At 50.2% G+C, this 26,188-nt stretch overlaps 1 protein-coding gene across 5 annotated transcripts in view; it reads right to left on the bottom strand.

Moving 5' to 3' along the window:
- Positions 1–22,221, bottom strand: part of NOTCH4 (notch receptor 4) — a 29,229-nt gene extending 7,008 nt beyond the window's left edge. For 4 of the 5 annotated variants that reach the window (XM_055390092.2, XM_019029171.3, XM_019029170.3 and 1 more), the window contains exons 1-21: positions 21,992–22,220; positions 21,143–21,224; positions 20,649–20,944; positions 19,119–19,466; positions 18,897–19,019; positions 18,546–18,782; positions 18,270–18,425; positions 17,733–17,927; positions 16,139–16,252; positions 15,297–15,410; positions 15,089–15,211; positions 13,359–13,518; positions 12,252–12,397; positions 11,830–11,982; positions 11,278–11,395; positions 10,965–11,052; positions 10,615–10,768; positions 8,920–9,104; positions 2,311–2,563; positions 1,944–2,056; positions 253–776 (exon numbers count right to left, since the gene is read on the bottom strand). In XM_055390092.2, the coding sequence (XP_055246067.1) occupies positions 253–776; positions 1,944–2,056; positions 2,311–2,563; positions 8,920–9,104; positions 10,615–10,768; positions 10,965–11,052; positions 11,278–11,395; positions 11,830–11,982; positions 12,252–12,397; positions 13,359–13,518; positions 15,089–15,211; positions 15,297–15,410; positions 16,139–16,252; positions 17,733–17,927; positions 18,270–18,425; positions 18,546–18,782; positions 18,897–19,019; positions 19,119–19,466; positions 20,649–20,944; positions 21,143–21,224; positions 21,992–22,067 (3,758 nt within the window). In that variant the 5' untranslated portion in view covers positions 22,068–22,220. Of the gene's footprint in view, positions 1–252; positions 777–1,943; positions 2,057–2,310; positions 2,564–8,919; positions 9,105–10,614; positions 10,769–10,964; positions 11,053–11,277; positions 11,396–11,829; positions 11,983–12,251; positions 12,398–13,358; positions 13,519–15,088; positions 15,212–15,296; positions 15,411–16,138; positions 16,253–17,732; positions 17,928–18,269; positions 18,426–18,545; positions 18,783–18,896; positions 19,020–19,118; positions 19,467–20,648; positions 20,945–21,142; positions 21,225–21,991 lie in introns of all 5 variants that reach the window. The other variant, XM_055390093.1, reaches the window with a different exon arrangement.
- Between the last annotated feature and the right edge of the window lie 3,967 nt (positions 22,222–26,188).

Consider the following 26,188-nt stretch of genomic DNA (forward strand, 5'->3'; position numbering starts at 1 on the left):
GGCTTGAGGCCTGAGTTCCTACAACTGTTAGAGAGGAGCCCAAAGGCCACGCCCCACATTAAATACTGATGCCACCCCATTACCCTAGGTTGGAGTCCAGAGTCTTCGACCCCTGTTTAGTGATGGTTATTAGGGTGGAAACTCCCTGGAGCCCAAGGCTGTGGCCACACTGTAACTCAGAGCCATCTACGTCCTTCCTCCTCCTCTCACCCACCCCTCTCCTTCCCTGGCTCCAGTGGATTTCAGGCTCACGTGCAGGCTGGAGGGGTCTCACAGTCGTAGCCATCAAACAGACACTCTTCAGAGTCACACTGTGGGTGGCACTGCCCGTCCCGGAAGAGAAGCCAGCACCGAGAGTGGGAGGGGCAGCCCTTCCAGGGGTCTGGGACTCCCAGAGAGCAGTCCCCTCCATCCCAGTTTCCTCCTGGGCCACTGCAGCCAGCATCGCAGGCCCCATCTCCACTTCTGCCCTCACACCCCTTGGCTCCGGGTTTCTGACACCGGGGCCCTGGAGAGCTGTGAGGGCAGGAGCATCGAAAGCCTGGGCCCCCCAAGCCCGTGGTCTCTGAGCAGCTGCCATTGTATAGGCATGGGGAGGGAGGGCCACAGCCTTTAGGAGCTGGTGGGGTCAGGCAGTCAGGACCCCCGTAGCCACTGAGGCAGGCACAGCGTGGTGGGAAGCCTGGCTTAGGGGAGGGCAGACACAGGCCTCCGTGGTGGCAGTGATGGAGGCCGCAGGAAGGGGCCCTGTGGCTGCAGGTGGGGCCTTCAAAACCCTGTGGAGGGGAGGGGAGATATTGGAGATGGAACTTGCATTATTCTTCCCACTCTCCATCAAGCAAACTCTTGGGTTAAGACGGTGCAGAGGGTCCTAGATTCTCATATCTAAAAGGCGCCTCAGAGAGCATCAAGTTAATCATTTTGTGGATGTTGAAACCATGTCCTGTGGTAATTTCACACAACGACATATTACATTCTGTTGAAAATGGATGAAGCACAGCTGTGTGCAACAACCTGATGGACTGTGGCATTACAGTGCAAGTCCTAGAAGACTAAACAGTTAATAGAATGCTATTATATTATTCTTATTATTTTTGAGACAGAGTTTCGCTCTTGTTGTCCAGGCTGGAGTGCAATGGTGCAATCTCAGCTCATTGCAACCTCTGCCTCCCGGGTTCAAGCAATTCTCCTGCCTCAGCCTTCCCAATAGCTGGGATTACAGCCATGCACCACCACGCCCAGCTAATTTGTATTTTTAGTAGAGACAGGGTTTCTCCATGTTTGTCAGGCTGGTCTCGAATGCCCGACATCAGGTGATCCACCTGCCTCGGCCTCCCAAAGTGCTGGGATTACAGGCGTGAGCCACTGTGCCCGGCCGGCTGTTATATTATTATCTTACTCCTTAGAAATAGGATCATATGTCTTCCTCTTCCTCTGGAGAGGGAACAGGATACAGGAGGAGGACTTAAGTAGATGTAAGTTATTATTAATATTGAAATTCTTGGATTAGGTCCATGGGTGTTACATTGTTAGAATAATAAAATAAAAGAAGACCAGGCATAAACCAATGTCAGTGTATCAGGAACCAAAGCTTAAGATTAGTCTAATTCCATGCATCTGAGGTCCATAAATACATATACAAACACACACAGAGTTAAAATAACCTATCTGAGGCCACCCACCACACAGCTTGAGCTTGGGGAGCTCCTGACCTTCCCTTAGGCAACGCCTGTGATTTTTGAAAATTCCATTCATGCTATCAACTGATCCTGCCTTGCCTTTGACTGCTTCTGAGAGACACTTTCCACTGTGAGCTTGGCATGGCTTTTTCCAATAATTTCCACATCAGTGCTCACCCACAGTCCCTTCTGGGATTCCAACTGAGGTATTCTTGCCTTGTCAGCATAGGGGGCAACAGAGAAGGCAGATTTGTGGTCACTTGCCTTGGGGCAGTGGCAGATGAAACCCAGGGGTGATCCTGCTGTGGCCTCACAGGTCCCTCCATGAAAGCAGGGTTGGCTGTGGCAGGGGTCTATCTCCACCTCACACCATTGGCCTGTAATTATGGGGGAGATTAGACGTCACACACTGCATCAGTCACTGCCTCCATCCTAGCTCATTCCTGGATGTTGGCCCAGTGCTAGATGTGCAGTTGAAGGGATCCTGGGGCATCTTTTCTGGGCGGGGGTGGGCGTGGAGGCAGGGGATGGAGCAGGTGACGGCTGCTGCATGGGTGGAGACTATCTGGCTCTCCATGGTCTGCTTGGCTGTGCTCCAGACACACTTGTGCCCCTTGTCTTGGGGCCTCACCTGTGTGTCCAGGCAGACACTGGCAGTAGAAGGCATTGGCCAGAGAGTGGCAGGCTGCAGTGCCTGTGGGGTGGCAGGGCTGGTCCAGACACTCGTCCACGTCTCCCTCACAGCGTAGCCCCACAAAGCCTGGAGGGCAGGCACAGTGGAAGCCTCCAGGTTTGGGAGTACAGGTTCCATGGTTGTGACAGGGTTGGGACTGACAAGCATCGAGTTCCTTTGAGCAGTTCTGTCCATCGTAGCCTGGGGCACACTGCAGACAAAGAGGGTTAGACAGGGAACCAGTGGATGAGCCCAACCCAGCACTACAAGGGACCCAGCTCAAGATAGTCTGTCCAGTCCCCCACCTTCCAGCTCAACAGCATCACTCAACTCACCATCCGTCATGGCCATGTGTCACAATCCTTCTATCTCAACTCCCCATGAGACACAATTGTTCGGCGACACACAACTCAAACTTCCCCAGTCCCAAACAATCTCTATGACACACTGCCACCAAACACAGCACCATTTTTGGTAAAACCTTCCTCCCCTGCTAAATACCTACCAGGCTCTCTCATACTTTATTAATTCATAAGCATCTATTGAATGCCTACTTTGTGTCAGGCACCGTTTTAGGCACTAGGAATACAAAGAAAGTTAGAACCCATTCCTATTTCCTGGAAGCTCTCAGTCAACCAGAGGAAAGAAATGACTAGCATTTATTGCATGATTTATATACATAACCTAAAAATCCCCCTAATGACATTTTATTTGGGTTATCTCATTCGATTTTTACTTTACACGTAAGGAAGCTGAGTCTCTGAAAGGTTAGTGACTTGTGCAAGTCAAATAGCTATAGGTGGCAGAGCTGGGAATCAGTGAAGGTCTGTGACTCCAAACCAATGCTCTTAACCATTTTCTGCTTCTTCATGCCACTCAGCTAGTGAGAGAAGGGTCATTGGCAAGATCTGTACCATGTGCTGGCTTCTTGCAAGAGGAAAGAGAGTGTGCAAGAGTAGAGTACCAGGAAGGCAGGCTTCAAAGAGAGAAAAGGGAATTCACAGAGAATCCAAGGAGTGGTCAGAGAGCTGGAAGGAACAGGTGATGGGGGTGTTTTGGAGGAGGGAGCTTCATAAAAGAAGTAAATAGCCGGGCGCGGTGGCTCACGCCTGTAATCCCAGCACTTTGGGAGGCTGAGGTGGGCGGATCACGAGGTCAGGAGTTCGAGACCAGCCTGGCCAATATGGTGAAACCCCATCTCTACTATAAATACAAAAATTAGCCGGGCGTGGTGGCATGTGCATGTAGTACTCAGGAGGCTGAGGCAGGAGAATCTCTTGAACCCGGGAGGCGGAGGTTGCAGTGAACCGAGATCATGCCACTGTACTCTAGCCGGGGCAACAGAGTGAGACGCTGTCTCAAAAAAAAAAAAAAAAAAAGAAGAAGTAAAGCTGAGTAATGGATGCCCAGAGGTTTACTACTGATCAGTATACTGCTTTTGTTTATGTTTGAAAATGTTCATAATAAAAGGTTAAAAAATAAAATAAAAAAGTGAAAAAAGAGGGTAGGTTAGGGTATCTGTCTTGAGCCTTCTATCAAAAGTTGTGGTTCTGGCCGGGCACGGTGGCTCATGCCTGTAATCCCAGCAGTTTGGGAGGTCAAGGCGGGTGGATCACTTGAGGTCAGGAGTTTGAGACCAGCCTGGCCAACATGGTGAAACCCCATCTCTACTAAAAATACACACACACACAAAATTAGCTAGGTGTGGTGGCAGGCACCTGTAATCCCAGCTACTGGGGAGGCTGAGGCAGGTGAATTGCTTGAGCCCGGGAGGTAGAGGTTGCAGTGAGCTGAGATTGCACCACTACATTCCAGCCTGAGTGACAGAGCAAGACTCTGTCTCAAAAAAAAAAGTTGTGGTTCTATATCTCAAAATAATAAAGGCCATATATGACAAACCCACAGCTAACATCATATTGAATGGGGAAAAGTTGAAAGCCTTTCCTCTAAGATCTGGAACAAGACAAGGATGCTCACTTTCACTATTTTTATTCAAGGTAATACTGGAAGTCCTGGCCAGAGCAATTAGGCAGGAGAAAGAAATAAAGTGCATCCAAATTGCAAAAGAAGAAATCAAATTATCCATGTTCACAGATGACATAATCCTATATTTAGAAAAACCTAAAGAAAACACTGGTTATAAACAAATTCAGTAAAGCTGTAGCATACAAAATCAATGTAGAAAAAGTAGTAGCATTTCTATACGCTAACAGCAAACAATCAGAAAAAGAAATCAAGAAAGCAATCCCATTTATAATAGTTACAAAAAATAAAAACAAATGAATAAATTTAACCAAAGAAGTGAAAGAGTACTGCAATGACAGCTATAAAACATTGATGAAATAAATTGAAGGGGATGCAAAAAAATGGAAAGATATCCTGTGTTCATGGATTGGAAGAATGAATACTGTTAAAATGTCTGTGCTTACCAAAGTGATCTACAGAGTCATGCAACCTCTATGAAAATACCAATAATATTCTTTACAGAAATAGAAAAAACAACCCTAAAATTTATCTGAACTGTAAAAGACCCAAATAGCCAAAGCAGTCCTGAGCAAAAAGAACAAAGCTAGAGGCACCACACTACCTAACTTAAAAATATACTATAAAGCTATAGTAACCAAAACAGCATGGTGCTGGCATAAAAAACAGACACACAGACCAATGGAATGGAATAGAGAGCCCAGAAAAACAAGTCCAAACATTTAACAGCCAACTTACTTTCTTTTTTCTTTTCTTTCCTTTTTTTTTTTTTTTTTTGAGATGGAGTCTTGCTCTGTTGCCAGGCTGGAGTGCAATGGCACGATCTGGCTCACTGCAACCTCCACCTCCTGGGTTCAAGCGATTCTCCTGCTTCAGCCTCCTCAGTAGCTGGGATTACAGGTGCACGCCACCATGCCTGGCTAATTTTTGTATTTTTAGTAGAGACGGGGGTTTCACTATGTTGGTCAGGCTGGTCTCGAACTCCTGACCTTGTGATCTGCCCGCCTCGGTCTCCCAAAATGCTGGGATTACAGGCATGAGCCACCACTCCCGGCCAGCCAACTTACTTTCAACAAAGGCACCAAGTACACACACTGGGGAAAGGACACTCTCTTCAATAAATTGTGCTGGGAAAACTGGATATCCATATGCAGAAGAAACTAAACCTAGGCTGGGCGCGGTGGCTCACTCCTGTAATCCCAGCACTTTGGGAGGCGGAGGTGGGTGGATCACCTGAGGTCAGGAGTTTGAAACCAGCCTGACCAATATGGTGAAACCCCATCTCTACTAAAATTACAAAAATTAGCCGGGCGTAGTGGTGTGCACCTGTAGTTCCAGCTACTCAGGAGGCTGAGGCAGGAGAATCAGTTGAACTTGGGAGGTGGAGGTTGCAGTGAGCTGAGATCATACCACTGCACTCCAGACTGGGCAACAGGGAAACAGAGCAAGACTCTATCCCCCCCCCCCAAAAAAAAAGAAAAAAAGAAACTAAACCTCTATCTGTCATCATATACAAAATAGATTAAAGCCTTACATGTACAGCTGGAAACTTGAAGCCACTAAAAAAAAAATTCGGCCGGGCACGGTGGGTCACACCTGTAATCCTCAAACACAAGGTCAGGAGTTTGAGACCAGCCTGGCCAACATGGTGAAACCCCGTCTCTACTAAAAATACAAAAAAATAGCTGGGCATGGTGGTGGGCACCTGTAATTCCAGCTATTTGGGAGGCTAAGGCAGGAGAATCGCTTGAACCCAGGAGGCAGAGGTTGCAGTGAGCCAAATTTGCGCCACTGCACTCCAGCTCAGGCAACAGTGCAAGACTCCTTCTCAAAAAAAAAAAAAAAAATCATTTGGGAAATGCTTCAAGGCATTGGTCTGGGCAAAAGTTTTTTGGGTGACACCTCAACAGCCAGGCAACAAAGGCAACAACAGACAAATGTGATTACATCAAGCTAAAAAGTGTCTGTGCAGCAAAGGAAACAATTAACGGAGTGAAGAGGCAACCTACAGAATAGAAGAAAATATTTGCAAACTATCTGTCTGACAAGGGATTAATAATCAGAACGTATAAGGAACTCAACAGCAAACACCACCACTACCACCACCGACAAATAATGTGGTTTAAAAAATGAGCAAATTATCTGAACAGACATTTCTCAAAAGAAGACATACAAATGGCCAACAGGTATATGGATGCAAATCAGGGAAATGTAAATCAAAACCACAATGAGATATCATCTCACACCAGTTAAAGTGGCTATTATTGAAAACACAAGGGCCAAGTGTGGTGGCCCATGCCTGTAATCCCAGCACTTTCAGAGGTTGAGGCGGGAAGATCACTTGAGGTCAGGAGTTTGAGACCATCCTGGCCAACATGGTGAAACCCCATCTCTACTAAAAATACAAAAAATTAGCCAAGCATGGTGGTCCACGCCTGTGATCCCAGTTACTTGGGAGGCTGAAGCACAAGAATCGCTTGAATCTGGGAGGCAGAGGTTGCAGTGAGCTGAGATCAAGTCACTATGATCCAGCCTGGGCAACAGAGCAAGATTCTGTCTCAAAAAAGGAAAAAAAATACAAAAAATAGCAGATGCTGGCAAGGATGCAGAGAAAGGGGAACTCTCATACACTGTTGGTGGGAATGTAAACTAACACAGCCAGTATGGAGAAAAGCATGGAAGTTTCTCAAAAATTAAAAATAGATCTACCATATGATCAATCTACTGTTGATTACATATCCAAAGGAAATCAGTATCTTGAAGAGATATCTGGATCCCCATATTTATTGCAGCACTGTTTACAATAGCTAACATATGGAATTAACTGAAGTGCCATCAACAAATGAATGGAAAAAAGAAACTGTGTCATATAGACACAATGGAATATTATTCAGCCAGAAAAAGAATGAAATCCTATCATTTTCAGCAACATGGATGAAACTGAAGGACATTATGTTAAGTGAAATAAGCCAGGCACGGAAAGACAAATATTGCATGTCTCTCACCTTCACCTTTGTGCCACTGCCTTAGTTCTAAGTCCTGACCTTTCTTGCATTCCAGGTAGATACTTGCATCAGCCTCCTATTGCATGTGTAATATTGCTCCTCACTCATATGTGGGAGCTAAAAAAGTTAGTCTCATGGAAGTAGGGTAGAATGATGGTTACCAGAGGTTAGAAAGGGTGGCAGGGAGGGGGAGATGAAGAGAGGATGGTTAATGGATACAAAATTATGGTCATATAGAAGGAATAAGCTCTAGTGTTAGATAGCAGAGAAGGATGGTGATAGTTAACAATTTGTATTTCAAAATAACTAGAAGAGAAGATTTGAAATGTTCTCAACACAAAGAAATGATAAATGTTTGAGATGATAGATATCCCAATTACCCTGATTTGATCATGATACATTGTATGCATGTATCAAAATATCACATGTGGCCAGGTGCGGTGGCTTATACCTGTAATCTTATCACTTTGGCAGGCTGAGCGGGTGGATCACTTTAGGTCAGGAGTTCTGAGACCAGCCTGCCCAACATGGTGAAACCCCATCTCTACTAAAAATACAAAAATTAGCCAGGCGTGGTGGCGCGTTCCTGTAATCCCAGCTACTCGGGAGGCTGAGACATGAGAACTGCTTGAACCTGGGAGGCGAGGGTTTCAGTGAGCCAAGATCGTGCCACTGCACTTCAGCCTGGGGGATAGAGCGACTCTGTCTCCAAAAACGAGAGAGAAAAAAAAAAAAGAAACCAAAAAACTCACATGTACCCATAGATACGTATGACTACCGTTTGTCAATAACAAAAGAAAATAAAATGGCAACCACACACACAAAAAAGTTGTGGTTCTGAGCATATGAATCAGGCTGCTTAGACTTGAATGCCAGCTTTGCCTCTCCTGGCTTAGTGACCTGGACCACAAAGAAGAGGCCCTAATCCAGCCTGGGGAGAAGTTAGGGACATCTTCCTGAAGAAGATGCCTCCTGAACCCCAGCCTGTGGAAGAGGGGTTGGGAAGGCCATTCCAGGTAGTGTCAATAGCAGGGATAAAGGCTGAGAGGCAAGAATCAGTATGGGGTACGTGGCAAAGTCGGCAGCAGTTTCATGTTGCTGGAGCAGAGAGTAGAAGGGTGGGATGGGGAGAGCTGAGGCCTGAGAGGCAGGCAGGGCTGGGTCATGCAGGCCTTGGACTTTATTCAGAATGAGGCGGGCAGCCACCGAAGGTTCAGCAGGGAAGAGACAGGTCAACTGGACATTTTCAGTAGAGTACCCTGGCCACGGGGTAAAGGCTGAACCTATAGAAGGACAAGTGTGGAGGCAGAGACTGTAGTTAGGAGGCTGATGCAAGTATCTATCTGGAATGCAACAAAGGTCAGGACTCAGGCAGTGGGACAAAGGGTGAAGGTGAAAGCACAGACTTGAGAAAACTTCAGGAGATAAAGTGGCATGACTTTGTGGTTAGTTGGGTGTGTGGGGTTAAAAAAAAAAAAGGAGGTGAAATGGATACATTGGGTCTTCCCTCAGTCACTACTGTCTCTCCCATCCAGCCCACCCTTGTCTTTCCTCCCCCTTCTCCTGCAGACCCTCTCACCTGGCAGAGATACCCACTGGGCTGGGCCATGCAGGTGGCCCCGTTCTGGCAAGGCCTGGACTCACATGGGTTCACGTGATCCTGGCACAGGCTGCCCTGGAATCCAGGGGGGCAGTGGCAGAAATAGGAGGGGCCGCTGTCGACACAGAGGCCCCCATTGTGGCAAAGGGAAGAGACATCTATGCCTGGGGAGAGAGACAAACAGGGATATACAAAGATAAGTGGGGGGCCGGGCGCCGTGGCTCACACCTGTAATCCCAGCACTTTGGGAGGCCGAGGCAGGTGGATCACCAGGTTAGGAGTGTGAGACCAGCCTGGCAAACATGGTGAAACCCCGTCTCTACTAAAAATACAAAAAATTGGTCGGGCATTGTGGCAGGCACCTGTAATCCCAGCTACTTGGGAGGCTGAGGCAGGAGAATCACTTGAACCTGGGCAGCGCAGGTTGTAGTGAGCCAAAATCGTGCCATTGCACTCCAGCCTGGGCTATAGGGCAAGACTCCATCTCAAACAAACAAACAGAAACGGTAAATGGGGATGTGGCCGGGCGCGGTAGCTCACACCTGTAATCCCAGCACTTTGGGAGGCTGAGACGGGTGGATCACTGAGGTTAGGAGTTCGAGACCAGTCTGGCCAACATAATGAAACCCCATCTCTACTAAAAATACAAAAAAAAAAAAAAAATTAGCTGGGCATGGTGGCACACGAATCCCAGCTACTTGGGAAGCTGAGGCAGGAGAATCACTTGAACCTAGGAGGTGAAGGTTGCAGTGAGCCGAGATCGTGCCACTGCACTCCACCCTGGGTGACAGACTGGGACTCCATCTCAAATAAATAAATAAATAAATAAATAAATAAATAAATAAGGTAAGTGAGGAGGAGGAAGGGTGTATTCAGGGCCCAATCTCTGGGTATAGAGGCCTTTACCTTGGGGACCACTAACATTCCTGGGTGGAGACTGGTCTGGGCCCAAGCAGTTAATAACTCCTGGCACTGAAGAAATTAGAACATCGAGTTTTACCTCTCTCCGCACCCTTTCTGCCAGAATATTGGAGACATACCCCTAAAGCTTATCATAGTGTTAAAGCAACTGTTTTCTTGGCTTAAAACAAGGCTTGAGCAAGAAATAATTCAAGGTATGCCTCAAGTGAGGACATGTGGCTTAAGTCTGTCCCCTGAGTTCTGCATTCCTTTAATGTTCTCTCCCTGTGATTCCCATCAGCTATCCCTTAACTCCATCATAATCTCTTTCCCGAGCTCTTCTCATATCAAACCTTATTTTAGTGTTCTTTTACAAAGAGGGTGGCGTGACATCGAAGTGAGTGGGGTGGGGTGAAATGCGTTGAGTGTAGCTGGATTAAGTGTGGTCCACTCTGCCTGGGTTATGATGATCAGGACAGAGTTGAGTTGCTCCACGTTGAGTCATGTCCCTCATGGTTGGGTTAAACTGGAATCCTGTGGAATGGGCTGGTTGGTGTTGCTTGAATTGCGTTAAATGAGGTAACAGGAATTGTGTTAGGCTTCTCTGATTGTACAATTCAACACCTCTGCAATCAAGAACTGATTTGTCTGTGTGGTTTTGATTCTCAGGTGGTTGTTTTGGCCAAAGGCTGTGTGGAAGCCCGCAGGAACGGGGCAGGTGAGAACACCCATATTTTCTTCATTTGCTCTCCAGTCAGTGCCGGCGTTGGTTACCTTGGCTCAGTGCAGCCTTCTGGCAGGAGGACAGTGGAAGGTTGCAGAGAGGCCCGGTCCATCCCTGGAGGCACAAGCAGTGGAAGGAGGGCCCAGTCTGGAGGCAGTGGGAATTGCGTGGGCAGGGCTTCTGGGCACATAAGTCCATCAGAGTCTGAGGGGTGGGAGGGAGCGTGAGGCAGGACATAGCATCAGATTCTCAGCCCAGAGATGGTCCTCTGCCCACTCCAGCTCCTCGAAATCCCTTACTTCAAAAACCCTCTCCTGAGTGGCCTGGGACCAGGTGACCCTCCCTGGTTTCTCTCCCAGCCACTTCCCTCCTCAGCACGCCTGACTTCAATGGCCCTCACCTGGCAGCTGCCTCCGGTGTAGCCAGTGGGGCAGAGGCAGCGGGGACCCTGAGGGCTGTCCTGGCAGGTTGCCCTATTCCTACAGGGGCTGAACAAGACAGAGACAGGGCATGATAGGAAGAAGTTCAGGAAACAAGGGGAAGGTAGTGTGTGATATTGTCGGGAGGCAACCACAGGGAGGTGGCAAGCCAGGAGGGAAGGCGGAACGAGGGGTGTGGAGTGGGAGGCAGCCTGGAACCCAGGGGGAGATGAGAGGAGGGGTGGGAAGGCTGAGGGGTTTTCTCCCTTCTAGGGGTCTTTGGGCCCTGCTCACCTGTCTGCACAGCTGGGGCGGATCTTTCCCTCACAGCGCGGGCCCTGGAAGCCCATGGCACAGAGGCAGGAGAAGGTGCCAGGCCTGTTCACACAGGTACCCCCATTGAAGCACGGGGCTGGAGAGAGGAGGCTGTGAGGGTTTGGGTTCCTTGCCTGTAACCTGGCCTGTGACCTCAGTCACACTGTACATAGGACATACACCCCCCACCCCCATCAAAACGACAGCTCACTGCCATCCAATTAGTTTTTATTTATATGATATTTTATTTTTTTTAGATAGGGTCTTGCTCTGTTACCCAGGCAGTGGTGCCATCAGAGCTCACTGCAGTCTTAACCTTCTGGGCTCAAGTCATCCTCCCACCTCAGCCTCCCAAGTATCTGAGACTACAGGCCTTAGCCACTGTGTGCCCAGCTAATTAGAGATGGAGTTTCATTATGTTTCCCAGGCTGGTCTGTTCAATTAAATTTAAAAAAATATGACACAAGCATACCCTCCCTAGTTCTTCCATTCTCCTGTGGATCCCAGCCCCATGACACAGTGGGCACTCACCAGACACACAGTAGTCAGTGCTGGTTTGGCACTGGGGCCCTGTGTGGCTCGGAGGGCAGGTGCAGTAGTAGCCTCCAGGGCTAGGGTTGCAGGAGCCGCCATTGAGACATGGCCCTGAGTGACAAGCTGTCATCTCCTCACTACAGGTGGGTCCTGAAGGAAACAGGTGGGGGCTGAGAAAGGGTGTCCTCCTTCCCTCCCTCCACTCTCCTCCTCTTTCCTTTTCCTTCCCTTCCTCATCCCCAACCCTATTATTCTTTCCCATCAACCTCCGTTCTCACCACCTCCCACACATCACCCGTGTCCCCTGCAGTCCAGTTCTCCTTAGTGGTGACTGAGACTCAGGGCCCGTGGTCGCCTGCCTTACCCTTGACATAGGGGGTGACCAGCACAGGGCGTATATGGTTTAGGGAGGGTCTCACCTGTGTAGCCTGTAGGGCAGGTGCAGTTGTAGCCAGAGGGCTGGGGGTAGCAGGTCCCCCCATGGGCACAGGGTGCAGAGATGCAGCCCCCTAGCTCTGCCTCACACTCTGGCCCCGTCCAACCCACGTCACACACACATGAGGATCTGGTTGTAAAGAGAAAGGGGAGGGTTTTTCTCTTCCCCTACTGCATATGTTCCCCTCCCTGCTGCCTGGACCCCTATGACTTCCTCTTCTTTTGGCCCTGAGATTCTGGCCTCTTTCTTCAGTGACTTTGCTCTCAGCACCGCCCCCATCCTCCCCAACACCTGCTCATTTTCTCCAACTAGATATATGCATCTATATATCTAGTTGGAGATATATAGATATATATATATATATTCTTTCTGTAACTTACTTATTTTCTGTCTTTCTTTAGAATGAAAGCTCCACGAGAGCAGTTGCTTTATCTCTTTTGCTTTGTGTTTCCCCCAGGGCCTGGAACAGTAGCCACACAAAGTAGGTGCTCAGCAGATTTTTTTTTTTTTGAGACGGAGTCTTGCTCTGTCACCCAGGCTGGAGTGCAGTGGCATGATCTTGGCTCACTGCAACCTCCGCCTCTTGGGTTCAAGTGATCCTTCCGCTTCAGCCTCCCAAGTAGCTGGGATTACAGGTGTGCCACCATGCCCAGCTAATTTTTGCATTTTTAGTAGCTACAGGGTTTCACCATGTTGGCCAGGCTGATGTTGAACTGCTGATCTCAGGTGATCCGCCCACCTTGGCCTCCCAAAGTGCTGGGATTACCAGCAAGAGACCGTAATCAGCACTGCGCCTGGCCTCAGCAGATATTTTTCTAATGAATGATTAATTCGCCCTGGGATTTAATGCTCTTCTTTCTGCTCTGACCCCCTGGTCCTCTGTTTCCACCAGTTTTTGTGGACTCTCTTCTCCTTGGATAACACTTACCAGTTGAGCCCTCCCACTGCCTTGCCCTAAGAACTTTGCCATCTCCTTCCTTTTCCCCATTGGTCATTTCTCACAGACCTACATCTCACTGGCTGTCTTCTCCTGTCCTAGCGAAGGGAGCCCAAAGGAGGGGGCAGATGGGGAGGGTCTGGAAGATGTTACCTCTGGCAGTGCCCATGGTGGCAGGTGCAGTTGTCCTCAGGTGGGGCACAGCCAGGGCTTCCATCAGGACAGAGGCAGTTGGCCTTGTCTTTCTGGTCCTTACATATCTGCTTGGGCTGGCACAGGTTGGGAGCACACAGGGGAACCTCGCAGAGCTGGCCTGGGGTGGGAAGATGGGTCAAAAAGAAAACAGTTCCTCCACATCCTTCACTGGGCCAAAGCCACTTCTTATGCTTGCCTTACTCACTCCCCATGAACCCATGAACCTGTCCTTCAATGGGTCCCTATTGCCTTTAAGATATTGTTTAACTTTCTCAGAATGATATGCAGAGTCCTGCAGGACATGACATTTGTACAACAGCTGTGTTTCTCATCTTTGCCTTGCTGTACCCTTAACTCTGACTTTCTTACAGTTCCTTAAATGGGGTGGGCTTTTCTTCCATCTGTGTCTTTGCACATGCAGTTATCTCCAGCTAAAACACGCTATCTGGCGCTCTATTTAGACAGACTCCTGACCATCCATCTTTCTATCTTTCTCTCTTTCCTCATTTCCTCCTTTCCTTCCTTTCCTTCCCTTCCCTCCTTCCCTCCTTCCTTCCTTCCTTCCTTCCTTCCTTCCTTCCTTCCTTCCTTCCTTCCTTCCTTTCTTCTTTTTTTTTTTGAGATGGAATCTTGCTCTGTCACCCAGGCTGGAGTGCAGTGGAGTGATCTCGGCTCACTGCAACCACTGCTTCCCAGGTTCAAGCGATTCTCTTGCCTCAGCCTCCCCAATAGCTGGGATTGCAGGCGCCCGCCACCACGCCTGGCTAATTTTTGTATTTTTTTTTTTTGAGGTGGAGTCTTACTCTGCCACCCAGGCTGGAGTGCAGTGGCGTGATCTCAGCTCACTGCAAGCTCCGCCTCCCGGGTTCACGCCATTCTCCTGCCTCAGCCTCTGGAGTAGCTGGGACTATAGGCGCCCGCCACCACACCCAGTTAATTTTTTGTATTTTTAGTTGAGACGGGGTTTCACCGTGTTAGCCAGGATAGTGTCGATCTCCTGACCTCATGATCCACCCGCCTCGGCCTCCCAAAGTGTAATTTTTGTATTTTTAATAGAGACGAGGTTTCACCATGTTGGCCAGGCTGATCTCGAACTCTTAATCTCGGGTGATCCACCCGCCTCGGCTTCCCAAAGTGCTGGGACTATAGGCGTGAGCCACCACGCCCAGCCTCTGCTTATCTTTCAAGACTCATCTCAGCCATCACTTCCTCCATTTTTAGTCTGGGTTGGCTGGTCCTCTGTGCTCTTGTAATATCCTGCACGTTTTTCTCTCAGAGCACCTCTGTGGGCTATGATCAACAGGAGACTTGTTGGTCTCTCTGCATTAGACTTAAAGTCACATGAAGATGGCAACTGTCTTACTCAGATTTGCCTCCGTATCTGGCATAGTAGGCAGTTAGAAAGTGCTTGCTAAATAAGCAAGTGAATGCCTTTTCTTTGAGCTCCGTCCTCTGCTCCCAAGCCGCAATCACACCATTTACACTGGGCCCATGTGGGCCCTACGGTAACCCCTGCCCTTGTCCCCATGGTTGTACAATTGTGCATGTTTTACACTAAATAACTTTAAAGGATACCATTCTCATTCTATTCTCACATCCTAACCATCAAACACCCACCAATGAACTCTGCCCCAACCCAAATGGAATAAAATATTCTGCCAGTTCTTTCCAATGCCTCCCCTGTGAACCTGTGAAACCAGAGGGGCAGAGGCAGAAGAAGGCTCCTGGAAGATCAAGGCAGCTGGCTCCAGCGGGACATGGGTCACTCAGGCACTCATCCACCTCTGTTTGACAGCGTGGCCCTTCAAAGCCTGTGGCACAGCAGGAAGGTCAGGGACCTGCACGGATGTCTGCCTCCTGCTCCCGCTGTCCCCCACAGTGTGTGCCCCAGTTTACCTGGGAGACACTTGCAGTGGAAGGCTCCAGGCTGGTCCTGGCACTGCCCACCATTGGCACAGGGAGAGCTTCTGCACTCATCGATATCCTCCTCACATCGGGTGCCGGAGAATCCTGGTGGGGCGGAAGCGGGTGGGGAGAGGAGGCCAAGGTCATCGAGGGAGGCACAGCATGGCGCCTTCCCTTGCCAGGAAAGGTGAACTTGCAGAGCTTCCCAGAGAAGACACCTGGGGCAGGTGAGCGTGGGGTGACAGGAGATGATGCAGAAAAGGTGAAGCTCAGCCACCTGCCAGCTGTGTGACTTTGGGCAAGCTGGTCAACCCTCTAGGCCCCAGTTTCCTGTTCTGTGTAAAAGGGGAATAATAATGGAACCTACCTCATGGTACTGTTAAAAAGATTAAATGACATAACGCCTGAAAAGTACTCAGCCAAATGGCTAGCCTGGAGTAAGTGGTGAATAAATGTAGTTATTATAATAGCAGGGGACAGAGGAGTGTCCGGTGAGGCTGGAGAAGAAAGGCTTGGGGCAGCTTTTGCTGGGTTTATGATGAGAGTGCCAAGACCAGCCTGGGACCTCAACATGCATACACAGAGGCTGTGCAGGAGGACTGGAAAGGAGGGATCTTTGGGTGATTTGGTAGGACAGAGATGAGAATGGGCAAGTAAGCAAGGGAAGATTTGGGGATGTAAGAGTAGAGATTTTGGGGAGGAAAGACAGATTTGGAGGACTCCTTGGCTTGGCTAGAGAGAGCTTCAAGTGGCCTTGGGTGATTGCTGGGCCTGAACTCTGCAGGTTCAGAGGCCTGGGGTCTGAGGGTGGCCAGAGAGGCATCTGTACTCACCAGGCAGGCAGATGCACTGGAAGCCATTGAGCAGGTCATGGCAATCCGCGTGGTTCAGGCAGGGAGCTGAGGCACACTCGTTGGTCACCACCTCACAGAGCTGCCCTTCTAAGCCTGGGGACATGGGGATCATGAGGGCTGTGGCTCAGCCAGGTCTGCCTGGGAGACCTGTGTTCTAGAATCGGCCCTGCTCCTGACTTGCCCCACTCAGGCGGTCCTCCCCCGAGGTGCTGTCTGCATGGGGTTGAATAAGATGAACCCTGAGGCCCTGCTGCTTCGCAGTGTGTGGCCCTGCTCCTTGAGGTGTGAAAGGCCAGGGAACAGGGTGCTTGCTGGGGACCTGCGGGAGGGCTACAAGGCTTTTTTGTGGCCATTCCTGTGTATACAGAGGGCGGGGCTCACCAGGGCAGGCTGATCAGCCTGGAGGACCTCAAGGTACAAATAGGAACAAATTGGCTTGGAGAATGAGTCCCGCTTCTTGTTCTCCCTGGGCGGGCCTCCATGCTAGGGAGAACAGAGATCCCAAAGTGGAGGAATTTGAAGTGCATCTGGGAAGCTTGTTGCTCCTATATTTGTCCTGTTGCTTTGGGTTCATCCTGGTCTCCACTGTTTCATCCTGAATTGAGGTGGGATCAACCTCTGGACCTTGGCTTCCTTTCTTTTCTTGCCTGAGGAGTCTGCTTCTGAAGCTCCTTGATATCTACAATGTTGTCCCTTGGGTTACCGAACCGTTTTCTCTTATTTCTCTATGATTGTCTGTTGGGTGACCTGAGCCAGTATCTTTGGGTGCCGCTCAGTTTAGAAAGTCAATATGGGGTAGTGGTTATAATTGTCGAAGCCCTTGGTTTGAATCTCAGCTCTGCCACTTGCTAGCTGGGTGACCTTGGACAAGTCACTTAAACTCTCTGTGCCTCAGTTTCTTCAGTTATAAAATGGGCAGTGCTGACCTCATAGGGTTATTGTAATAAGTAGATGAGACAATGCCTGTAAGATGCTCAGACAGTACCTGGCATAAAGTTGGCGATTATTTTTCTGATTTCATTCAACTCCTTGATGTTGGCTCTGTTGCTATCTCCCTGGGGCGACTTTTCCCCCTTAAAACTAGCCTGGAGGTGGGTGCTGTCTTGCAGCAATTTTTTTCTTGTACCAGATTTTCCTGTTGTATCACAGGGCTTTTGGGATTTTAAGGGATTACCTTGAATCTCTACATGGGAGAGTTTCTATAATTAGAGGGAGCATTCTGGGTTGACCTGAGCAAAGGCTGCAGCACAGAAAGTTTATGAACTGCTCTTCTACCCTCTCTTGCTGGGCTGCTGTGTACAGTGGACCAGGTTGTGCAGCCTCTATGATGACTATGAAATGAATGGCAGCTTCCCCCCAAGTTGAGGAATGCATAACCTCACTACCATCTGTGGTAACCCTTCTCCTAGGGGTCTTGGGTGTCCCTGAGTTTTCATCTGGGGGTAGAGAGAGAAGCATCTGTGGTAACTTACGCCAATTGGCCTGAAGCTGTCCTTACTCTGGAGGGGGCATTCCTAGTGGGTTCAGGACTAGTTCCCTGTTTTCCCCACCCAAGGCCCCATCCAGCTGATACCTGGCGGGCAGAGGCAGTGGAAGGTGGCAAGTAGGTCCAGACAGGTGCTTCCTGGGTGGCAGGGCTGGGAGAGGCACTCATTGTGATCAGCCTCACAACGGGAGCCCGTGTAGCCAGGTGGACAGAGGCAGTTGAAGGAGCCAGGAGTGTTGAGGCAGGAACCGCCATGTTCACAGGGACTTGGGCCTTGCTGGGCTGGGAGGAGAGAAGAGCTGGGAGTCCACAGGGGTCAGGGTGGGAAGGGCAAGGAGGTGAGACTGTCAGGGAAGGTGTGGGGGCCTGCGTGTGGCAGACGAGACCAAATTGGGGAAGGGGCTTGTGTCTTTAAGATGGAAAGGAAATAAGGGACCAAATTCATGGGGACTGAGGGGCTGAACATTGGAGAGAGGGTCATGTAGGCAAGAGATGCCAAATCTGGGCAAATTCAAGGAAAAAGATGTTTGGTTTTTTAATTGGAAAAGCAATCTGCCCTTTTCTGTCTTCAGTGCAGAGGCCTGTCTGAGGCTCAGAGAGGCTCTGAAGTGGGAGTGGCCTCACCCATCAGACACTCGTCCAGGTCCTGGTGGCAGGTGGGCCCCGAATAGCCAGGCTGACACAGGCAGAGTGTGGAGCCTGTGAGGGGGTTGGTGCTGCACTGGGCATCCCCATGGCACGGCTGGCTCAGACACATGTCTTCCAAGTGGCACAGGAGTCCTGGAGGGGTAAGAGGGGGTGAGGCTCTCAAAGGCCACTTGAAGCTCCTAGCAGTCCTCCTGGTGCTTCTCTCACCCTCCTTCTCTACCTCCCACCTCCTGATACCCTCTACCCCCATACCTGTGCGTCCAGGTGGGCAGAGGCAGGAGAAAGAGCCCACCCGGTCAATGCAGGTGGATCCCGGGGCACAGGTGGCAGCAATACAGTCATCCAGGTTCTCCTCACAGCTTGTGCCCCCCCAGCCACTCACACACACGCAGTGAAAGCTACCAGCAGAGTTCTGGCAGGTGCCCCCGTTTCTGCAGTGAGGGGGACCCTGGGTCTCACACTCATCCACATCTTCGGAGCAGTCCCAGCCTGCAGGGGGTTGGGGAGGGGACAAGGGCTAAGGCTGGGAGCCCTATGAGTAGGGGAGGCCAGGGGCCAACTCTCTGGGCCATGGATGTCATGAATGTGGCTTAAACAACTCACCTGTCCAGGTTTCTGGGCAGAGGCAGGTGTAGGTGTCCAGCCCATCCTGGCAAGTGCCCCCATTCTGACACTGGTGGCTGACACAGTTGTCTGGATTCACCTCACAGTCCGGGCCTATGAAACCTGACAGGGTCATGGATCAGCTGTGGGAGGAGGCTCCAGCGGAGACATCCTGCCCTGCCCAGAGAGAGGGGCGGCCGGAGAGCCCCTGTGAGGACACACCTGGGGGACAGAGGCAGAGGTGAAAGGTGGAGTCTTTCCCTGGCATCAGTTGGCAGGTGCCCCCATTCGAACAGCCCCTAGGAGGGCAGGGTCCTGCCCGCAGCTCACAACGTGGACCCTCCCGCCCCACAGGGCAGAGGCACTGGAAGGAGCCCAGGGTGTTATGGCAGGAGGTGCCTTTGGGGCAGGGTCCTGGGTCCTGGAAGCACTCGTTGACATCACGTTCACAGGCATGGCCCTCGAAGCCCGGTGGGCAGTGGCACTGGATCTGGGGGTACGTGGCCAGACACACCCCTCCATTAACACATGGGTTGGCTGAACAGAAGTCCCGAAGCTGGCACTGTTCACCTGAGGCAGAGGACAGAGGGAGCTGTTTCTAGCATTGTACGAATTCTAGCCCATCTGAGGTTACCCAGTGCTCACTCTGGATTATCTCTGGGTCTCATTTTCATATTTCCTTCCCTTTATTACCATACTTTCTTTGCTCTGTTCCATCACCCTCACTCTCAGCGATGTCATGGCTTGGGAGGGTTTATCTGGAGTGACCATATCTTCTAAAGTGATGATGAGAGTATTGCAAATTGGCCTTGCCTGAGAAAATCTGGGACGTGGGTGATCTTGGGGGAGGTGAAAAGCACCCCACGTCTGCAGGCAGGAGACTCAGGTGGCACCATGCTGTGCCACAACTGGTTGTATACCCTTGGGTGAGCCACTTTGCCTTTCTGATCCTGATTTCCTAATCTTTAAGTGGGTTTAGGCACCTGGAGACTCACTTCACAGTCCATGTGCACCAGTGGTAATGGCGGCAGCAGTGGAGGTGCCAGGTGCTGAGCTGAGCAAGCATTTCCTGAGCATCGGCCCCTTGTGTCCTCTCAGCAACCTTATGAAGTGTGACCATTACTCTCCCTGTTTGTCAGCTGACAACTGAACACCAGAAAGCTAAAATATCTTATATGAGGTCATGTAGCTGATCAGTGGCAGAGCTAGCATTTGGATCCAGGGGCTGGTGCAGAGCCCCTAGTCTGAAGCACTAAGCTTGCCCCAGGGTTACACCCCTCCTCCTGGGGCAGCCCCCAATCCACTCTCTGGGTCACATCCTTCCCTTCCCGGTGCCCCTCCCACCACTGCAGTCTTCCCAGGTGATATAATGGCTCCCTCCACTCAGAATGGGAGCCATTCAGATGCTCAGAATGCAAAAGTCTGGAGGACCGCTGGTATGCAGAGCAATGACCCTCTAGCTGCTAGGCAGTGGGGAGATTAAAGGGGCTAGGACAGGCATCAGGATGGTGCACAAAGGGGGCTCATGGCACCCTTAATTCGGAAATATTTTAACATTTTAGCAATCAGTACAACCATGCTGGTGAATGTTGGTTGTGGGTAAGTGGATTGCCAAGAATTGGCCTGTTGATTCTCATGGCTTCTGTCTTCAAAGGGCTTGCAGTTTCTCAGGCTCCAGTTCCATCTTCCCCACCCACAGCCTAGCCCATTGCTCCTGCCTGTCCCCTCCTGGCTGCCTCCAGCAGCGCTTACCTGTCCATCCAGGCATGCAGGAGCACTGTGGGCGGCCCGAGGCCTGGATGTGGCAGCGGCCCCTTTTGGAACAGAAGGAGGGAGGACAAGGGTCTTCAAGCTGGGCCTGGCATCTCTCGCCAGTGAAGCCAGGGAGGCAAGTGCACAAGAAGCTGGGTGTCAATGGAGAGGGAGAGCTGGGGAGCCCTAGGGGAGTGGGAAGCAGGGCTTGGCAGCTGCCTCCATTTTGGCAGAGCTGGGCGTTCTGGCAGGGGTCAGGAAACTGGCACGTCTCACCCAGGAAGCCAGGGGCACACCTGGGCAGGGGAGGAGAGGAAAACTCACATCACTGGTCCCTCTTCCTATTCTTGCCCATTCCCTCCTCTGCCTTCATTTGTTTCCCTTCATCTCCTTCACTTCCTCTCTTTCTTCTTTGGTCTCACTTCCTCACCTCTCCCCCCCTGCTCTCCCTCCCCCTTTCTCTCCAGTCTCCCACTCCTGCAAGGCACACTCACTGGCAGGTCCCTTGTCCCAGAGACAGGCTCAGGCAGGTGCCTCCATTGGCACAGGGTTCTGGGAAACTCCCACACAGCAGCCCTGAGGGTGGAGAGGCAGGCGCAATGGAAGCCCTGGGTGCTGTGCCTCCACCTTTCCTCTTCTAGGTGCTCCTGAGAGACCTGCCCACAGCAGCTCCCACAGGTGCTCTAAACCACCTCTTCTTCACATCTGTCCCCACTCTCCACATGGTACCCAGCCCCAGCCCCAGTGCCCTCCATCCCAGTTACTAATCCCTACCCCCCTTTCCTGTTTATTCTCTGGCCTCCCAAGTCCAGCCTCGGACTCCATCTCTCGGAAGCAAGACAACAGGGGTCAGAAGAGGGGCGGAGGTGGCTCCCGGGAGGTGAATGGCTGAGACTTCGAAGAGATTTCCTCCCGGAAAGGCCGAGCATTGAGCCATCCGGGGGGTGGGGACAGCTGGACTAAGAAAGGGCTTAGTAGGCCTGACCTTTCATGTCCCCATCTCCTGCTTCCCTCATCTCCTCCCCAAGCAGGTGGTCAGTGTGTTCCCTCTTCCCCTCTTCCCTATGGCTGCAAGAGTCCTCCAGTGCCAGTGCTGACGAGGTTCTTCCTGGAGGTGGGCACCCTCTCACCCATCCCCCAGCAGTCACCACCCCTGGCACCAGGCCCGAAGCAGCTCCATGGGCAGAGCCGTCTTTCCCCGGAGGCCGTCTCTATTTGGGCAGTGAGAATCTCCTCCATCCAGCATCCCTCACACGGCCTGGGGCTTGGCCCTCTTCCCCCACCCCACTGAACATCCTCCTAAGGGAGCTGGGTCCCCTCACCTCACCCACGCCATGCCTCACCTCTGGGTATGACCACTGAGACACATAGCAGCAGCAGCAGCAGCAGCAGCAGCAGCAGCAGTGAAGGGGGCTGCATTCCACAGCCCCTTCTCCAAGCCCCGGTCCCTGTCCCTCTTCAGGCAGGGACCCTCAGAGCTCTCACTGGGGCAGGAGCCACCTCCTCTGCTCCCACTGCCCCTCTTCTTCCTCCTCGGCCTGCTGCAAGCCTCACGTCTGAGCTGTTTCCTGAGTCACACAATGTCCTGGACACCCTAGTAATGGGGGGCGGAGGAAGAGTGGAGGAACACTAGGGGGGATGAAGGAGGGGCCTTCTGTCCCTGACAACCCCTGGGGAAGTAGGGGGAAGTAGGACAGTGTGCCTGGAGGGCAGGTGATAGGAGGGGAGAAGGACTCTCGGAACCCCCTGGGCAGTCCCAGCCCTGCTGTTTGTTGATCTGGTCTCTCCTTTCTAGGGATGAGAATTGCAAGGTGGCTGCCCTGTGCCCCAGGAGGGGCAGGACCTGGAAACAGGTATTGGGTGGTTACAGAGTTCTGTATTCCTCCTCCCAGGAGAGGATGCTTAATTTGCCAGGTTATTACAGATGCTTCTCAGAGAACCTGCAACTTGTCATAATTTGAAACTACTCACCTTGGCAAAAGGAACCCAGGGGCTTCTGGGCCTTATCTTGGCTCTTGCCAGGACTTATTTTTCTCCTTCTGGCGAATGGGCAAGATGCTGGCCAGTTTTGGGGAAATCTTGGTCTTCCTGTTGTAGGGGAATGTTAAGACTGTCATTATCAGTGATAAATGAACATAGTCTACCCTAAATTTTGCAGTCTGAATTGTCTGTAACAAACACTGAATTTGGGTAGTTTTCACTTCCTCCATCTCTGCCTCCCTCCGCTGTCGAGGTCCTTGGGATGCAGGGAATGCCAGTCAGAATGCAAAATTGGAGTCAATAAAATCACAAAAGAGAATTCTTTGCCTCAGAATGCTCATCCTACCTTCTTGAGTCAACCCAGGACAACTTTGGGGTCAACCACACACTGAGTTCCTTTAGTAGCACAGGGAACTGAGAGTCCAGGGTGGCAGAAGGTGTCAGTGGCAGCTGTGCTCTCCCTGGTGTTGAGGCACTCATGGCTGCTGCTGGTGCACCTGAGAGCCTTCCCCTACCGGGGAATATACTTCACCAGCACCACTTTCTTCCTTTTTTTAGCTTTTTATTTTAAAATACTTTTAATCTCATGGGAAAGGGGCAAAAATACTAAAAAGAATTCCAGGATACCCTTCACTCAGAGTCATCCACTAATATCATTTGACCACATTTACTTTATCATTATTTCTCTATAAATACACATTTGTATTTTTTTCTGAACCATTTGAGAGTAAGTTGCATACAAGATACCCTTTACCCTTAAATCCATCAGTGCAAATTTTCTAAGAACAAAACATTCTTTTACATAATATACTACAATTATCCAAATCAGGAAACTTAGACTGATGTAATACTATGATCTAATTGACAGTCCAAATTCAGGTCCTGCCAATTGCCCCATAATGTCCTTCATGACAATTTTTTCCCTTGGTCTAGGATCTCATTTGGCATCCTGCATTGCATTTAGCTGTCGAGTCTTTTTAGTTTCCTTTAATATGAGTACAGTACCTTAAATGTACTTTGCCTTTCATTATATTGATTTTTTTTTTTTTTTTGAGACAGTCCAGGCTGGATTGCAGTGGCACGACCTTGGCTCACTGCAACCTCCGCCTCCTGGGTTCAAGCAATTCTCGTGCCTCAGCCTCCTGAGTAGCTGGGATTACAGGCGCCCACCACCATGCCCGGCTGACTTTTTGTATTTTAGTAGAGACAGGGTTTCACCATGGTGCCCAGGCTGGTCTCAAACTCCTGAGCTTAGGCAATCCACCCATCTTGGCCTCCCAAAGTGCTGGGATTACAGGCGTGAGCCACCGCACCTGGCCGATACTGGCATTTTTAAGCATACAGGACAGTTGTTTTGTAGACTGTTCCTAAATTTGAGTATGTCTGGTGTTTATGCATTTTTGGGCACGAGTACCAGTGTATCACTTTAGGAAGCCCGTGAGCCAGCATCATTTATAATGGTCACCCGGTATTCTACTAGTTCATTTAAACCAATTTCCTATTATAGCATGTTTAGGTGGGTCTCAATTTGCTTTCTGTTTTTTTAGAGACAGGGTCTTGCTCTGTCACTCAGGCTGGAGTGCAGTGGCACACACATAGCTCACTATAACCTTGAATTCCTGGGCTCACGGCAACCTCCTTCCTCGGCCTCCCAAAGCTCTGGGATTACAGGTGTGTACCACCACACCTGGCCTTCAATTTTTAAACATATAATAAACTGAGCTGTGGTAAATATTCTTTTTTTTCTTTTTCTTCTTCTTTTTTTTTTTTTTTGAGATGGAGTCTCACTCTGTTGTCCAGGATGGAGTGCAGTGGTGTGGTCTCGATTCACGGCAACCTCTGCTTCCTGGGTTCAAGCTACTCCTGCCTCAGCCTCCTGAGTAGCTGGGATTACAGGCACATGCCTGGCTGATTTTTGTATTTTTAGTAGAGACGGTGTTTCATCATGTTATCCAGGCTGGTCTCGAACTCCTGACCTCAGGTAATCTGCCCGCCTCTTTCGGCCTCCCAAAGTGCTAGGATTATAGGTGTGAGCCACCGCGCCCAGACCTTCGGTAAATATCCTTGAACTTACATATTTGCATGGCTAATTATTGCCTTAGGCTAAATTCTAGAAGTGAAACCCCTGAGTGAAAGGGTGAAGGCATAGACTTGTTTTAAAGCTCTTGGTCTCTATGTGTTGCCAAGCCATTCTCCAGAAAGCAGTGAGGCCTTTCTACTCCAGTTAGTAGTGTCTGCCTGTGTCCTTACTCTCGCCAACCCTCCACATTAGAATCCTCGCCACTTTGATAGATGAAATGGTCTCTTATTGCTCCTTTAAACTGCACATTTGTTGTTAAGTGTCAACATTCTTTTTAACTGTTTAATGGCTATTCGTATTTCCTGTCCATGCTTTTGTGAGTTTCCTGTCCATGCTTTCGTCCCATTGTCCTATTGGTGTCATTGTCATTTTCCCATCACCTTCCTTAGTTGAGGAGGCAACTGTGGGTATGGGGAAGAGGAACCCTAGTGTAAAAGTCCCTGCTTTTATACTCTCTGGTTTGCTGACTGGGGATTTGGTGCTGGTGAGTAGTGAAAGGAAAATAGGAAGAGACAACAGGTTTCTCATGGAACCGCAAAGACCTTGGTGGAAAGAACTGAACCCACCATTTCTGCAATGTTGACAATCTAACACCATTTGTGGAAAAGGAGGCTGGGGCACTAGGCTGGAGCTTGAGAAAAAGGAGAAATTGCAACGGAGACAGAGAAGAAGTGGTTAGGTGGAAGGGAACCAGAAGTGTGGTGGGCAGAAGCTGAGTTTAAAGACAGTGTCAGGAAGCTGCCTGCCCACTTCTTGCTTTATCCTGCTTAAGGTAAGGCAGTGTGCACCTGCTCAGGCATTATGAGCTATGCTTGGGTCCCAGATACTTTTCCTGGCCTCTAAGACCTTACAGCCCAAAGCAGTATTGATGCTCCCCCAAGAGCTTGTTTCTCCTTCCCAATGGCTTCCCAAGGGTTGATACTGACCAGGGTGGTACCATCATCACTACGGTGAACTGCAGCATGCCAGGGATACAGATAGTTCCCTCTGGGAAATGACCCTTTTTCCTACAGTATTTCATCAAATAGAGATTCATTTTATTAAAGGGATTTTCTTTCATTGTATACCCCCTGAGAAGGATAAACCTGTCAGTCATTCACACTTCAGTCAAAGGGACTTGTGACCTTAAAAGGTGAACTCCGAGGTTGGCCCTGATAATGTGTCCAAACACAAAGAAGGCAATAGGCCACTGTAGCCATAGAGATAAGCAAGAGTGCCAGGTGCAGCGGTAGCTCATGCCTGTACTCCCAGCACTTTGGGAGGCCAAGGTGGGAGAATCACTTGATCCCAGGAGTTCAAGATCAGCCTGGGCAACATAGGGAAACCCCATCCCTATGAAAAAATACAAAAATTAGCAGGCCATGGTGATGCACACCTGTTGCCCCAGCTACTTGGGAGGCTGACGTGGGAGGATCACTTGAGCCCAGGAGGTTGAGGCTGCAACGAGCCATAATCATGCCACTGCAATCCAGCCAGGGTG

This window comes from Gorilla gorilla, chromosome 5 (assembly GCF_029281585.2).
Source record: "Gorilla gorilla gorilla isolate KB3781 chromosome 5, NHGRI_mGorGor1-v2.1_pri, whole genome shotgun sequence".
Taxonomy (NCBI): Eukaryota; Metazoa; Chordata; class Mammalia; order Primates; family Hominidae; genus Gorilla; species Gorilla gorilla.